The sequence below is a fragment of the Anabrus simplex genome, chromosome 1, assembly GCF_040414725.1.
Source record: "Anabrus simplex isolate iqAnaSimp1 chromosome 1, ASM4041472v1, whole genome shotgun sequence".
NCBI lineage: Eukaryota > Metazoa > Arthropoda > Insecta > Orthoptera > Tettigoniidae > Anabrus > Anabrus simplex.
In genome coordinates, this window is record NC_090265.1 from 1,051,458,029 (window position 1) to 1,051,474,602 (window position 16,574).

A 16,574-nucleotide genomic window follows, 5' to 3' on the forward strand; every position below is an offset into this window, starting at 1 on the left:
AACAGGATCAAGATTATTTTTTAAAAAGAGGGCAAGGGATCCCTTTAATTTCTGACGTTTTTGGGGCAACCATACATGCTGAGTGGAGATGTTTCTAGTCATATAGGAATCATCACAAAATTGCAAATCAATGACAGAAGTTGTGACCCTACAAATGAAAGCATTTTCTACCAACATTTCAGTCACTATGTAAATACAAGCATCACTGGAAGAAGGGATGATCTCAAAAAGAGGAGACTTTTAAGTTCAAAACATAAGCTCAATAAAAATGACAAAATTTGGTATTTTGGTATGAATGATGAGTGGAAGTGACCCTAGTTATACATGCAACAAGGAGAGATGTATGAAGTCCCTGACTAAGTATTTATTTATTTTTTGCTAAATTAAAGCAGACTATAGACCCATGGCTCTAATCTCTTAACAGACTTTTCTCTCAGCCCATTACCCTCTAATCTTCACAATGTGCGTGTCGTTTTGTTTCTGTGTCCATTACACCCCTACTTGTAACGCAGTGTTTTGGTTGTGATGTGTTGTGGGTGATGTGAGAGAATCTGATGTTCTGGTCAACCCCTGACTATATTACCACACCCTCAAATATTCACTACAACATTTCAGTATATTACAGTCATATAATCACTCCTTCCCATTCTTAAAAAGACTACATTCTGACTTAAACCAATTTTTGTTCAGATTCAGATGTTTCAGAAGTGTTTGGTTTTTGAAATATCCCTACATCTGAACACAAACTTTTGTGTCATTCAGTACCTTTACCTCAGTTAGAACAGAATAGAATTTTTATACAGATATTAAATATGTCGCATACAATAGACATTGTCAAAAAATAAAATCTTAATATACAGTACATACACAAACTAATAACAAATTGTCCTTTCATTATATATCAAATTCATTAATTTCATGGTATTCCTGCACTGAGTAAAGTGCTTTACTTTCAGGTTTAAAATACTTGTTTTATCCATAATCTGTTGCACAAAATGGTTGTTGGTCAAAAACATGGATACAATTGGGATTTCCAAATTCTAAGACAGATAAAAGCAAATTCCAATAACACACTAAAAATATAAACTCATTATTTACTACGCTGTATATTCTGTATATTAGTCTTTATTATTTTCCTGCAGATCTACAGTAAATTTTACCCAACTAATCTGTTAAATGAGAAAAATAACAATTTCCAACCTATAAGCCAGAATAAATTAACATAGAATAAACGACAGACACTGTCATATGGCCCACGATCACCTCCCTATCGGGGATCCGATAGCCATGGCGATACGGCAACAGGATAAACAACAAACAATAAAATAGGGTAAAATAAAAATTTTTAAAAATCGGCAGATGGCACATGAAGTTTAAAGAACCTTCATATCTCTTCCGGCTGGGCTCGCAACCTAGCACATTCCACAACGTACACTGTCCTCTCTGATGACCTACTCGGGTTGGTACCCCAGCCTTAGCCTTACATAATCTGTCGTGTTGGAGTGCCACATTCTCCTCACGTTGCATTTTCCATATGGACTACTTTTTAGTTAATAAATGTCAGTACCTAACTACATCTCTAAAATAAACTCTTCTCATTCCAACATATAATTCCACTGAAGATTACCTTACCCATCTCTTAATCATAATCTATCTTAACAGCCTTCAATCAAAATTACCATAATCGCCTCTACCTTCACGATACCAATATTTACACATTAACTTTACTTACTAATAAACCGTACTCCAAATTCCAATTATTATAATAAAAACAACCACCACTTCGTTCTCAATCAAATTCCAATTAAATTTCCTATTCATTTCAAATTTGCAATCACTTATAATTCAATGTACTTGATTATTAAGCACTCATAGCAACCTTCACTCAAATTTGCCATCATACTTTCCTTTCCTATAAATTCACTATTCATTACGCTCTAGATATAACTTCATCCCACTTTACCTTAACTTACCATTCAAATATACTTCACTTTAATCACACTATAACTCCCAATCCAATTATACATAGCAAACATCACTCAAAAATACCTTCACACTTTCCTTTCACGTCAATCAACCTCTTAATCATACTGCCTCCCTTCTCAAACATCTCACCACCTTATCACTCTTACCTTCGTTTAGGTACAAATAACATACAATTACACCCAAACAAACTCAACATTCAATTCACTCCTCATTACAAATTCTCATCCATCTCATCAACTAATAATTCTTCCAAAGTACCTTAATTACACTCAATTCACTAATCATTTCAAATACAGTTAACATATTCACACTCTCTCTTAACTTCACTATTCATTACAAATAACGAATACCATCATCTTATATATATCAAAATAAACTCTTCTCTTTCCAACATATAATTCCACTCAGAATTACCTTACCCATCTCTTAATAACATAAAATTACAGACCCAAACAAACTCCACATTAAATTCACTCCTCATTTCAAATTCTCATCCATCTCCTCTACCAATCACTCTTCCAAATTGCCTTAGTTACACTCAATTCACTAATCATTTCAAATACAATTGACATTTTACAACCATACTTCACTGCCTTCCTTTTTCCTCACTCCATACTCACTCATAGTAAGCTTCACTCCATCACTCATAGCAAAATTACCTTAATTGCACTCAATTCACTAGTCATTTCAAATATAGTTATCATCATACATCATTGCCTCCCTTTTCCTCCCTCTTTAATCTCTCCTTTATTCATACTCTCTCTTACCTTAGCTCTGATCACTCTATGACCAACCTCCCACCACCTTTCAGCACAATCGACAATCACTTAAATTCCAGATCACATTCACTTAAGTTACAATATCCGTCTCTTAACTATCAACTAAACTTCACTACCTCTCTTATCACTCAAACATATTACTTAGCTTTCTTACTTCTTGTTACTATGCTCTCCTCACTATTGTTTTTCCTACCCCACAGGTCCTTTAGACTTTAGGCTCTTCCCTTTAGTCATCATCTCTTCTTTTCGCCCTCTCACACGAATCTTCACTTTCACTATGCCTTGTACCACTTACCATTTCTTGAAGTTTTTCCAGCTCCTCTCACAACCTTCTCATATCATTTGTTGTCTCACTAATTGCTTCCATAAATTCTCTGACCTGCCTTTCCTCCAATCTCACCTCTATACCAGTCTCACTCAACACACAGCCTCCTTTTAATCTTCCTCTATCACCATGCCCACTTTCTCCAGCAATGTTTTCTGAAACCTGCCTTTCTTCCACTCTCTCCCCCATACCCTCTTCTAATGCCTGGAGTTTGGTCACCGGCCATCTCCGAGTCCATTTCTCATTGGTCACTACCAGTATCTGGCCCATAATATGCGCTCTCATCCCCTGCAGTCTGGCCCTTACTAGGCGTTTCCTTGGAATTCTGTAATTCTCATTCCTGTCTCTACCCATATCCCTTTTAATCCAAATTTTAACACCCTGCAGATTTCCAGCGTTCCTTATCACTATGTCCGCCATCAATGTGGATAGCAGCATCACCTTTATAGGTTCCTGCACTCACATCATCATCTATATCAACCTCGCTGAAGTTCATATTAATTTTATGTCGAATGATGTCTACCACTTTATAAATGGTGTCCACCTTAGCTTCTGTCTTCTCTTCCTGCACACCGTAAATAAATATGGATTTCTTCCTTCGTTCTTGACTGCCGTCTGCTTTTTCTTGCCTCCAATTACTCAACTCCTCTTCCAAATTTTTTATTTTCTCTCTTAGTGATACATTTCTCTGTCACTGTTTTCCATTTATGGTCTAGTTTCATTCATTTTTTTCTGGATCCACTGCCGCGTCTTCGTGCTCCTTGCTCCTGTAATATCTGTTTTAGCTGTTCAAACGGACAGAGCTCCTCAACTACTTCCTTAACTACCTTCCTTATAACTTCTAATGTCCTCCCAGCTCATGTTGCCACTGTTCTGAGGGCGTGGATTTACTTCTATGCCCCCGATCACCAGCAGCACAGTGACCACCACCACCACTGCCACCAACAGCATCTCACCCTTCTGTCCTATCTCCACTTTACCTTCTTTTCTTCTGGTTGTTTCCTTCTTCATTCTTCCTTGCCATCTTCTCACAATGACCTTATATTGCTCTTAACCTATCATCTTCCTTGTCACACTCCGCTTGACCCATCCTTTCCCCCCATCTACTCCACTCTACTCAACCAGCACGCTCAACACGGCACGTCCATTCCCGATGCTTGCTTAGGCTAGACTGTGCCGCTATAAACTACATAGTTCTTGAATGTTCCAAACTCATCTATCTCAAGAGAAACCATAACATACCAGCCTATTTTACAAAACCCTTGACAATATTCAATTGGCTACTGAAATGATAAAACATGCTACTGCAAAACACCTTTGAAAAGGAATGAAGAAAGAAAGGAGCATCATATGCACTGCTTAAGTATTAATTGTGTTCCTGGGCGAGTTGGCCATGCGCTTAGGGGCGCACAGCTGTGAGCTTGCATCAGATAGTGGGTTCGAACCCCACTGTCAGCAGCCTTGATGATGGTTTCCTGTGGTTTCCCATTTTTACACCAGGCAAATGCTAGAGCTGTACTTTAACTAAGGTCACAGCCGATTCATTTCCACTCCTAGCCCTTTCCTATCCTATGGTATTTGTCATGTTGGGGTACTAATCAAAAGTAGCGAAGACTCAATGTGTTCCACACAAGAGGGTACTACTTACAAGTATTGTACTTCGTACAGGGAACGTAGACCTATGCTGTTTCTCACACAATGGCGCCACTCATAGCCAACGCAAACCGATAAGGTTCCTCACCTAGTTGTACTAACCACAGGGACTCGCACTATCCCGTGGTGTTCCTCACATAGTGGGTACTAATCACAGGCAACGCAGACCCACGGTGCCGCTCATATAGCAGTACAACTCACAGGCTACGCCCAGACCCGTGGTGTTGCTCACATGGGTACAACGCACAGGTACTGGAAACCCCCAGGCCAGCCTTTTTACTGCTACTAATCACAAACCTATTTCGTACTTAATTTAGTGGTACTACTCGCAAGTACAGGCAACCCATGGCGTTCCCCGCATGATGGTACGATTCAAAGGTAGTTTCATGGTTCTAATTCAATCATCCCTTGGTCGCCTCTCACGACAGGCAGGGGATACCGTGGGTGTATCATTCGTCTGCGTTCCCCACCCACAGGGGGTAAAGAGAGAAAAGAAAGAAGAAAGAAGGGATCCGTCACTTCGAAAAATGAAGTAACGGACAGAGAAAGGCAAGGGCCACGAAGGGCGTGAAAATGAAAGACTCCCTAGGCTTCGAATGCTCTAATACCATCGGGGTCGGAAAAGAACAAGAGGTGACCAAAGGAGGTCGGATAGGATAGACGAAAGTGAGGAGCCTGGCACAAGTAAGTGGAAGCAATGCCAAGACTCAGTTAAGGGCCCCGTGGTCGCCAATCCACATTCCGAAGTTGAGAGCCCCTTGGGCCAATTTTAGTCGCCTCTTACGACAGGCAGGGGATACCACGGGTGTGTTCTACATGTGCGTCCCCAACCCGCAGGGGGTAGTGTATTTGGTCCGCAAGAGGTATTTTATTTCCATCAAGTCCGCCGGCAAGCCGGTTAGGACCCCCTATCCGCCACCTGGGAAGGCGCCACGTGGGAGTATCACCTCTCCCCCTGCTACGCCAGCATAGTAGGTTCGTGAATTTGAGAGAATGTCCTACTGTTTCGTTCCCAGTCATAAATTGTGTTATGGAAGGAAGCCTGATGGTAGCTGATTTTTTTATACCGCCAAAAGAAAATCTTTCGGCGAAGTGGACGAGAGAGATTCCATTGAAAGATAAGCAATTGTCAGCGAAAAGCAGAATATGTGATCTGCTTTTCGCAGCAGATTTAATTAACTTATAAAGGTGGACTGTTTCGTTATGAATGGTAAAAACGAACTTCCTTGTGTGAAGTAGAAATTAAAACCAGGAGTGGTGCCTTATATTTCTCCAAATTTACCAAAATACCTATCCATGGAGGTAAAATCGTGAAAGGCACCCAGTAGGAAAAGGAATAAGGAACAAGAATCACTATGTGAGTGAAGCAGTGATGGCAGAAGTCAGCGGTAAGCTTCAAGGTCAGCCTAGTTGTAGTCAAATTCATGGCCAGTCTAGTTCTCTTACCGAAACCCAAAAAGCCAATAATGTCCCTCAAAAGGCGACTAAAGAAAACAACTTGTAATTTAATGCGAGCTATATGTCTCTTCACTCAGTAAAAGATAAGATTAATTTTCTACAAAGGCAGATTAAGAAAACGGAATGTTGTATGTACTGCGTTTAAAAGGGTTTTTTTTTTAGCACAATACTGCTTTTGCTTTTTGTAAAGTTCCATTTCATCTCGTGTGTTCTCTTATTAAAGTCACATTTCTTCGTGGGGAATGAGAATATTATTTAGAACTCTTTGAAAGTATTATTCATAAGTCTAAACAATTGGTGGTTGCATTTGATCATTTACATATCAATGTAACCTCCACTAAAACAGCTGACCGTGTAGCGCTGGTGATTGGCTCCACAAGTGCCGCTGTGTGGCAGCGCGCCTGAACTGTATTTGTCATGGCTACACTTCACTTACCACTCAACACAAAAACATTTCTACCTTCTGAATGAGATGTGAAATACAAACACAAAACGGCTCACTCTGCTATTCAGCAATCTCGCAGCTAATCAGCAAGCAAAACTGAACATTCCTGAGGCTAATGGCTTGCTCCCCAAATGTGCAACTTATCCTCTGAAGTTCAGGAAGGCCCTTTCCCCATAACGACGCAACTGTGGCGATGGCTCTTACCAGAGTTGGAAATCAAGTTTCTTTCAGAAGGGATGACAAATACTGTAACATTTTCAAGTCAAGGAAAAACATGATCATACTAAGCAGTAATAGTGAAAATTCGTGAAACGATAAGAGGGGTGTTTTTTATATAGATTTAATACGATGAGAATTGGGACTTTGAATTTACGACATGCTAAGTGGGAAAACATGTTAATGAGGAACGCACTAACCAGGTTTCACTGTAGATCCTTTACTCTCTCTCGTAACTGCTCAATAAAGACAGATGTGGAGAACAGAATACATGCTGCCCATATAACTTTCAGACGTCGTACACATCGAGTCTTCCTGAATAAAGATCTAAGAATATAGACTCAACTCTCGATTAACCGAGATAATGTAGGGTTAAGGCTTCCCAGATAAGTAAAATTGTGGTTAACACACAAAAAGTTTAAAATAGAACAGGCGTACTGAAAGTACAGTTAAAATGATAATAAATTATACTACTGTATTGTTTTTTTATTAACTTACCCAATACGTTGCAGTAAAAGTAGCACTTAGCACAATTAATAACTGGAAAAATAAAGAGCACTTTTCGGTGAAACTAGTAAGGCAAAGAAAAATATTCAGACTGCCTAACTTAAATGTTTCTGAAAATAATCAGTTATGGTTTTCTGCTTTTGTACTGAGAAAAACTCTTTCTTTATTTTGCTTCTCAAGTTCCTCAAAATAAGTTTTTCGGTGATGTATTATCCCGGCAATATTATCTTGACCCTTTGTAATTCTGTATTACTGTAACTCCTAACACTCATGCAATTTTAGTGTTTTTGATATCGCAGTTAAGCTGCAACGTGGTTGATCCGATTATGGTAAATCGAGATTTGAGAGTATACAAAATTGATGGTGTACTGAGCAGTTCCATCTCCACCCTGCTCTATGGATGTGAAACCTGGACTCTATGTCACTGTGATTTGAAGAAACTAGAATGCTTCCATCAGCAGAAGCTCAGATGTGTTATGAACGTTAAATGGGATGACTACACTCCAAACCCAACAGTTCTAGGGAGGGCAAAGATATAAGCCATCATCCTTGGTCACCAACTCAGATGGACAGGGCAAGTCCAGTGCATGAAGGATGACAGATTTCCACAAACAATTCTGTATACTGAAATCGGTACAGACAGGAGACCCCATGGTGTCCCTCTGAAGCTCTATAAAGATCAGAGTAGGAAGACCTTCAGGAGCACCGACATCGATCAAAGTACTTGGCGTATCATTGAAGAAGACAGCACTCACTAACCCACAACTACTGCAGCTGCTGTTGCACATTTTGAGTGTAATCATTGTAGACAGGAAGTAGAAAAATGTCAGAGGTGTAAACAACATCAGGCTCAACCACAATCTCCACCCTCCATAAGGTGCAACAAATGTAGTTGTGTGTTTCATGCCAGGAGTGATGTAATTAGCAATTCAAATATTTGAAGAATCGCAGGATATGAATACTCGGATGTGAGTATCAGCTGATGACGACGGGTTTCACATCCAGCAAACTACTTTAACGGTTCCTGGAGATGCCAGAATATTGTCCTGCAGGAGTTCCTCAATGTTGTTATAAATCTACTGACAGATTGCCAGAATATTGTCCTGCAGGAGTTCCTCAATGTTGTTATAAATCTACTGACACATAACTAGTGTAATTGAAGGGTCGGGGGAAAACACCACGTATGTCACTTTTTCATCGAAATTGAGATATTGTTACAGTCCGCTTCAGAGTGATCATGTGCATCTATTGAGAGGTCGGAAATGGAAAAAAAGCAGGCGAGTCAGGAGAAATTAGCACTCAAAGTTTCGCTGTTAGGGGAAAGAACTAGGGAAGTCAAGCACAAAAGTTGCTTTTTCTCAAGTTGTACAAATATTGACTCTCCTGCTTTTTCCCCTGACCCTTCAATTGAAGATCTTCAAACACCACAAAGCTGAGCCATAATCAAACCCACCAAACAGGGCTCAGAACTCAGAAGGGCAGTACTAAGCCGCTCAGTGAGGCAAACTTTTCATTATTTCTCATTAAGATAATTATCATGATCATTAAGGATGGGCAAAAAAATTAACAGTTCATTTGAAACTGTTCCAGACTCTGAACTGTTCTTAAAATGAACAGGATCAGGCGCGCGGCTGTGAACTTGCATCCGGGAGATAGTGGGTTCGAATCCCCCTGCTGGCAGCCCTGAAGATGAATTTTCCGTGGTTTCCCATTTTCACACCAGGCTTCCTTCCAACTCCTAGGCCTTTCTTATTCCCATCGTCGCCATAAGACTTACCCGTGTCGGTGCGACGTAAAGCCACTAGCAAAAAAGAAAGAAGGACAGTACGCCGCAACATTCTGTTCCGAAATAACAGGGTTCCGCATCACCTGCACTCCAGCGGGATTGGTTTATAGCAACATCCTGTTCTGAAATAACAGTGTTCTGTATCAACTGCACTCCAGTGGGACTGGTCTAGCAATATCCTGTTGCAAAATTGTTCTGAATCGTCTGCAGTCCAGTGGAATTGGTCTGGAAACATTCTGTTCCGAAATAACAAGTGTTCCATATCACCTGCACTCCAGCGGAACTGGTCTAGTAACGCCACGGCATAGGTGTTTGAGAACCTCGCAAGCTCCAGTTGTTGGCGGATTGTTCCAACTATGGAAGAACGTAAGTGCTAGTTCTCTACACTGTTTTCAATGTTACCGTATTTGAAACTACAGTAGTCATTGGGTGCAATGAACAACAATGGACACTAAGCAACCAGAGAAGGGAACTCGCGAAATATGAAGATGCAAGAGGAGCGCATGTCTTCGTCAGTAATTAGGCAGATAGCGAATTCGTGGTATAAAGTATCCATAACATGACATTGATTTATTATTAATCCTTCATTCCTTTTAATTCTTACTGCGTTTAGCCCCATGCATCCTCAACTACCACTATATTTTACTGTGATTCATGGCTTTCTTTGTTGTGCTATCTAGTATAACAATTTGTAAATTACTGGTATAACAATTATTTAAAATGTATAAATACCATCAGATAAGATAAAGGTAACTATGTGAAAGGCTTATTTTTACTCAATGCAGATATCTTGATCTACAGATCCAGATTCGCCTAGCAAGTCTCTTAAATGAATCAAGTCATCGGCCAACTATTTGCTCAGAATTCCTATGATCCCACTTATATTGTTCCTTGTATTCTTAGGATAAATATAGGTACTGGTACCAGTATACCTTGTCAGGCTCATCTATCTTAAACTGCATCCAATGAAAACAAAGCATGAAACTTGAAATGAGGAAACAATTTTGGAATTAGCATACATGAAAATGAGCTTTGTTGATATTTTCTAATTCCCCAGCTCCTAAACCCAGGACTGCTATTTGGAACATAGTGTTTTTCTGGAACAGGAATAACTAGAACTGTTCCACAAAAGGAACATCTTCACCCATCTCTAATAATAATCAACACCACATGATTATTAGAAAATAATCTTTACATTTCAAAAGGAAAGAAGGCTATAATTGATGAAATGCCTTCTATAATTACAATTACTTTCAACAACAAGTACTTACTTGTTCGTATCTTTTTATAATTCCAAGATGGGACACAATCTCGGCCAGGCAGTTGACTATGTGTGTGTAGCCACCAGAGATCATACGGCAACCGGAACTCAACACGTCGCTGACGTAAATACTTGCCACAGTGATATGGGGGAGGCAACAAACCATGTTGATGTTCTTCAGGTCGATATAATAGTCGTGACTTTCCTGTATCACCACTGGGTCTCCTGGGCCTGAACATAGAAATGTAATACATTTTTCATATTCTTAGCAAGAGCAAGGTATAATTAAAAAAGCTATCTGAAATTCATATATCAATAAATAGGCTTCCACTAACAGAAAAATACTTTAATAGATGATGAAAACTACCTTTAAAATGACATCTACACTACTTATGAAAAGAAGAGAAAATGATTTTTTTAAATAAAAAGGAAACCACATACATGCTATATAACACACAGAATTTTTGGGAGAAAAGGGAATGTACTGTAAGTACCTAGGTGTTAATATGAGGAATGATCTTCATTGGAGGTAATCATATCAACGAGGTAGTTAAGAAGGTTACAGGTCTCTTCACATCGTTATGGGAGTATTTAGGGTTTGTAGTAAGGATGTAAAGGAGAGGGCATATAAGTGTCTGGTAAGACTGCAGTTAAAGTACGGCTCCAGTGTGTGGAACCATCACCAGAACTACATGATACAAGAACTAGAAAATATTCAAAGGAAATCAGCATGATTTGTTTTGGGTGATTTCAAACAAAGGAGTAGTGTTACTAAAATGTTGCAAACTTTGCACTGGGAAGACTTGGGAGAAAAAGGAGATGAGATGCTCGACTATGTGATGTGTTTCAAGCTGTCAGTGGTGAGTTGGCGTAGAATGACATAAATGAGAAGAATAAGCTTTAATGAAGCTTTTAAAAGTAGGAAAGATCATAATATGAGGATAAAGTTAAAATTCAAGAGGACAGATTGGGGCAATTATTCATTTATAGGATGCTTTTTTTTTTTGCTAGTTATTTTACGTCGCACCGACACAGATATGTCTTATGGCGATGATGGGATGGGAAAGGGCTAGGAGTGGGAAGGAAGCAGCCGTGGCCTCAATTCAGGTACAGCCCCAGCATTTGCCTAGTGTGAACACTGGCGGAGTCAGGCTTCACCGGCTTCGTCACCTTTATCCCTCACTGGCTCGCGGGCTTCGCCCAGTGCTTGCTCCATTACACGCATGCCATAGCTTGGCTATAAAAGGCGGAGGGTGGACAAGCACTGGGACAGTCAGCAGCCAGGGAGGGAGAAGGCAACAGTACTCCACAAGCAAGAAACCGTGAAAAGATGTAAGTTTAAAGTAATAAATGTCTTCCTTTATGATTGTCTCCACAAAACTGGGTCACCTTTTACGTATACCTTCCGCCAGGTTTGAGTGAAATATAGATCATATCCAATGCAACATCAAACGAAGAGTGCAGGTTGTCCTTTTTCCAGTAGAAGGACTTCTCTCCAGTTATGTGTAGCCGGAGGTCACTTCGCCTAGCGAATAGTTTGTTGCAATACTGACACTGAGAGAGCCTTTCCCCTTTATGAAGAAGCAAGTGGGTGCGAAGATTACTAAGTAGACAAAATGTCTTATTGCATTTCATACAGGGGTTTGGCTTTTCTCCAGTATGTACGACTTCGTGTTGTTGGAGGCTATCCTTTAACTTCAAACGCTTTATTGCGTTATTTACAATAGAATGGCCTTTCTCCGGTATGCGTGATGATGTGTTGCTTGAGAGACGGGCTTGACTAGACGTTTAATTGCATTCCTGACACTGAGATGGTGTTTCTCCATTATGAAAAAGCTGAATAGATGCAAGAGACAGTGGTGTATGTCCCATGAAGCTATGGATCCTGTATGTCAACAAGATTGTGTCCAGGAGAGAGGTGGTTCAGTTCTAGTCTGGACGGCGTTTTCATCGTCACAATTAGGCCCCACTGTCTGGCTGCAGGTAGCGCCGACAGGTGTACGTCATGTGGAGATTCTTTGAGACCATTTGTATCTCTTTCCGGCCCTAGAGTACCCAGATGGAGATGCCATATTTCAACAGAACAATGCGCCATGTCACCGCTTTGTGGTGGCACGCCAATGGTTGGAGGAGCACTTCAGTGAAGTTACGATCATGGATTGGCCCTCCAGATCCCCCGATCTTAATCCAATCAAGCATTTATGGGATGCTGTCCATGTTGATCCATGAACCCCGTACCAACTACACAGGACCAATTGTGGGTAGCAGTGCAAGATGCATGGGTCCAGATCCCTCCAGAACGATTCCAACACCTAGTAGAGTCGATGCCTCGCCGTATCGCTGCTGTTTTGAGGGCTAGCACAGGAGCAACTTTTTATTAACATCACATTCAGTGTCTTCCCATGACTTTTAGCCACTCAGTGTAGATTTAGATAGTCCCAGGAAATTACAACTGTTCGTGTTTTCAATGTGCCCCTTTAAAGTAGAGTCTAGCTCGACCATTAAATTACCCAAACCACAAAAAATACTAGGATTATTGGATCAATCTGTTTCATTGTGTCCTTACACTGAGAACTAAAATTTTCCACATAACTTACATGTAATCAATCAGTTTACCGAGTATGTAATAGTTTTTCGATGCATCCTCACTGAACACTAATTTCCAACCTATACATACTATCTAACTGGCACCTGATGTCGTTTCAGTTCTAATCTACTGTCAAATGAAAGACGTCTGCTTCTTGAACTGCTTTTAGTGAAAGACTCATCCTTCACTTATTGTTTTCCCATGCATTGTTTTATAGTTTTATTTAATTGGCTGACGATGACCCAGAATAGTGGTCGAAACCAGACCCGCTTTTAATCAAATACGAATATAACGTTACAGTTCTTATTTTCCTTGTATTGAATAGGTTCAACCACTTTATTTCTTGTTTCAATTTCATTGTGTTACAGTTCTATATGGAACATTGTGAAATTTTTATCTTTAAATACCTTTAAATACCAAGAAAGCCGGTGCTGACAGGTGTGAAAACTACCGCACTATTAGTTTAGTATCTCATGCCTGCAAAATTTTAACACGTATTATTTACAGAAGAATGGAAAAACAAGTTGAAGCTGAGTTGGGGGAAGATCAATTTGGCTTCAGAAGAAATGTAGGAACACGTGAAGCAATCCTGACTTTACGTCTGATCTTAGAGGATCGAATCAAGAAGGACAAGCCCACGTACATGGCATTCGTAGATCTAGAAAAGGCATTCGATAATGTTGATTGGACCAGGCTATTTATGATTCTGAAGATGATAGGGATCAGATACCGAGAACGAAGAATTATCTACAACCTGTATAAAAATCAGTCTGCAGTGATAAGAATCGAGGGCTTTGAAAAAGAAGCTGCAATCCAGAAAGGAGTGAGGCAAGGCTGCAGTTTGTCCCCTCTCCTTTTCAATGTTTACATAGAACAGGCAGTAAAGGAAATCAAAGAGAAATTTGGAAATGGAATCACAGTCCAAGGAGAGGAAATCAAAACCTTGAGATTTGCCGATGATATTGTTATTTTATCTGAGACTGCAGAAGATCTCGAGAAGTTGCTGAATGGTATGGATGAAGTCTTAGAAATAAATAAGTCCAAAACAAAAGTAATGGAGTGCAGTCGAACGAAGGCAGGTGATATAGGAAATATTAGATTAGGAAACGAAGTCTTAAAGGAAGTAGATGAATATTGTTACTTGGGTAGTAAAATAACCAACGATGGCAGAAGTAAGGAGGACATAAAATGCAGACTAGCACAAGCAAGGAAGAGCTTTCTTAAGAAAAGAAATTTGCTCACTTCAAACATTGATATCGGAATTAGAAAGATGTTTTTGAAGACTTTTGTGTGGAGCGTGGCATTGTATGGAAGTGAAACATGGACGATAACTAGCTCAGAAAGAAAGAGAGTAGAAGCTTTTGAAATGTGGTGTTATAGAAGAATGCTGAAGGTGAGATGGATAGATCGAATCACGAATGAAGAGATACTGAATCGAATTGGTGAGAGGAGATCGATTTGGCTAAATTTGACGAGAAGAAGAGATAGAATGATAGGACACATCTTGAGACACCCAGGACTTGTTCAGTTGGTTTTTGAAGGAAGTGTAGGTGGCAAGAACGGTAGGGGTAGACCAAGGTATGAATATGACAAACAGATTAGAGCAGATGTAGGATGCAATAGTTACGTAGAAATGAAAAGGTTAGCACAGGATAGGGTGGCATGGAGGGCTGCATCAAACCAGTCTATGGACTGATGACTCAAACAACAAATACCTTACCAAGCATCACAAACTCAATACTATTGTTTATATGCTTTTCAGTAGACTTATGTTTCTTTTCTTTTTTTTCTTTTTTTTTTTTTTCCATTCAAATGTTTTAGGTCCGTAACACCAGTTAAGAGAATTCACATCCAAAACCAAGTAGCAATGTAGCAAAAGAACACATTTCTTATCTCACATCCACATAAACAGTCTCCATGCTTGTACAATGTGCAACTGAATTTTCTGGTATAGCCAGTTTTACATTTGCAACAATTCTGAACCTGTGAAATATTTAAATCAGGTTTTGGAGGCCTTAGTCGTTTCAGTTCTAATCTATTGTCAAAAGAAAAATGTCCGCTCTTGAAAATAGCGCCTACAGAATTCGTTTTCAAAAGCAGGAATAATTAACCACCCTAAGATGTAAGCATGGTTAGAATAAGTATGAAAATTAAAAAAGGAAAGACATTTAAGACTTATGTACTGCGAGCAGAACTCACCACTTTCAACTCCAGAGCACAGAAAACAAAACAAACCAAACCCCATGGTACTACACCCTTGAAGGTCCGCGGGCTACCAAGCTACCGCTGCTCAGCACGAAGGCCTGCAGATTACGAGGTGTCGTGTGGTCAGCACAACGAATCCTCTATGCCGTTATTCTTGGCTTTCTAGACCAGGGCCACTATCTCACCGTCAGATAGCTCCTCAATTCTAATCACGCAGGCTGAGTGGACCTCAAACCAGCCCTTAGGTCCAGGTAAAAATCCCTTACCTGGCCGGGAATCAAATCCGCGGCCTCCGGGTAAGAGGCAGACACGCTACGCCTACACTACGGGGCCGGCCTAGAGCACGGAAGCACTATTATTATTATTGATGATGATGATGATGATTGTTGTTTAAAGGGGCCTAACATCTAGGTCATCGGCCCCTAATGGTACAAAATGAGATGAAATCTAATGACAAATTAAAAGTCCAAAACCCTCCACTGATCAGAATTCAAAACACGAGGACGAACAATGAATGGATGGATGGATATGAACTTAAAACAATCAGTGAATCCGACCCGCAGTACCTCACATTCACAAAAACTGACATAAAACGATAGTAGTACTGACCAAGGGACTGCTTCTAAAGCACAATACTGAATCGATGATGCTTGCAGTCTAAAGGGATCCAAAATCCAGGTCATCGGCCCCTTATAATGGTACTTATTGCTAGGAAAGTAGAACCATGGTATTTGTCATGGTGCAGTACTAATCAAAAGTAGCGTAGACTCGCGGTATTCCACATATTATGGTACTATTCACAAATAATGAAATTCGCACATGTAATACAGACCTATGGTGTTTTGCACATTGTGGCGCCATTTACGGGCAACGTAAACCTATGGTGTTCATCACATAAGTGTACTAACCACCGGGATTTGTACTATCCCGTGGTGTTCCTCATATAGTGGGTGCTAATCATAGGCAAGCCAGAACCATGGTGTCGCTCACCCATGGTACTATTATTATTAAGCACAGATAAAGAAATCACGAGGATATCACTATGGCCACAAGCGGTTCCAAATAACAATGGCACCGGTAAATTAACAAACACTACTGTTAAAGCTTAATAGCGTACAGAAAAATCACCACAAAGCATGAACATAAAGAAAGATTACAACCAGTGAGTACACCTACAGACAGTACCACTGCACTCATTTCAAGTCTTCCGCACGAAAACGAACTCGCTCACTGCTGCCAATCCTCACAAAACATGAGATGCAAGCCAGATGCCCGTGATACTTCACCTTTCCAATTTGAATCAACATTCCTGGTCTCAAATATTACATTTCATTATCATTCATTATTTTCTTCAATATACTTAATT

General features: G+C 40.0%; 1 protein-coding gene across 1 annotated transcript in view; it reads right to left on the bottom strand.

Moving 5' to 3' along the window:
• Positions 1–16,574, bottom strand: part of ash1 (histone-lysine N-methyltransferase ash1) — a 272,719-nt gene that overhangs the window by 178,054 nt on the left and 78,091 nt on the right. The window contains exon 4 of the mRNA XM_067137046.2: positions 10,427–10,647. Within this exon, the coding sequence (XP_066993147.2) occupies positions 10,427–10,647 (221 nt within the window). The remainder of the gene's footprint in view (positions 1–10,426; positions 10,648–16,574) is intronic.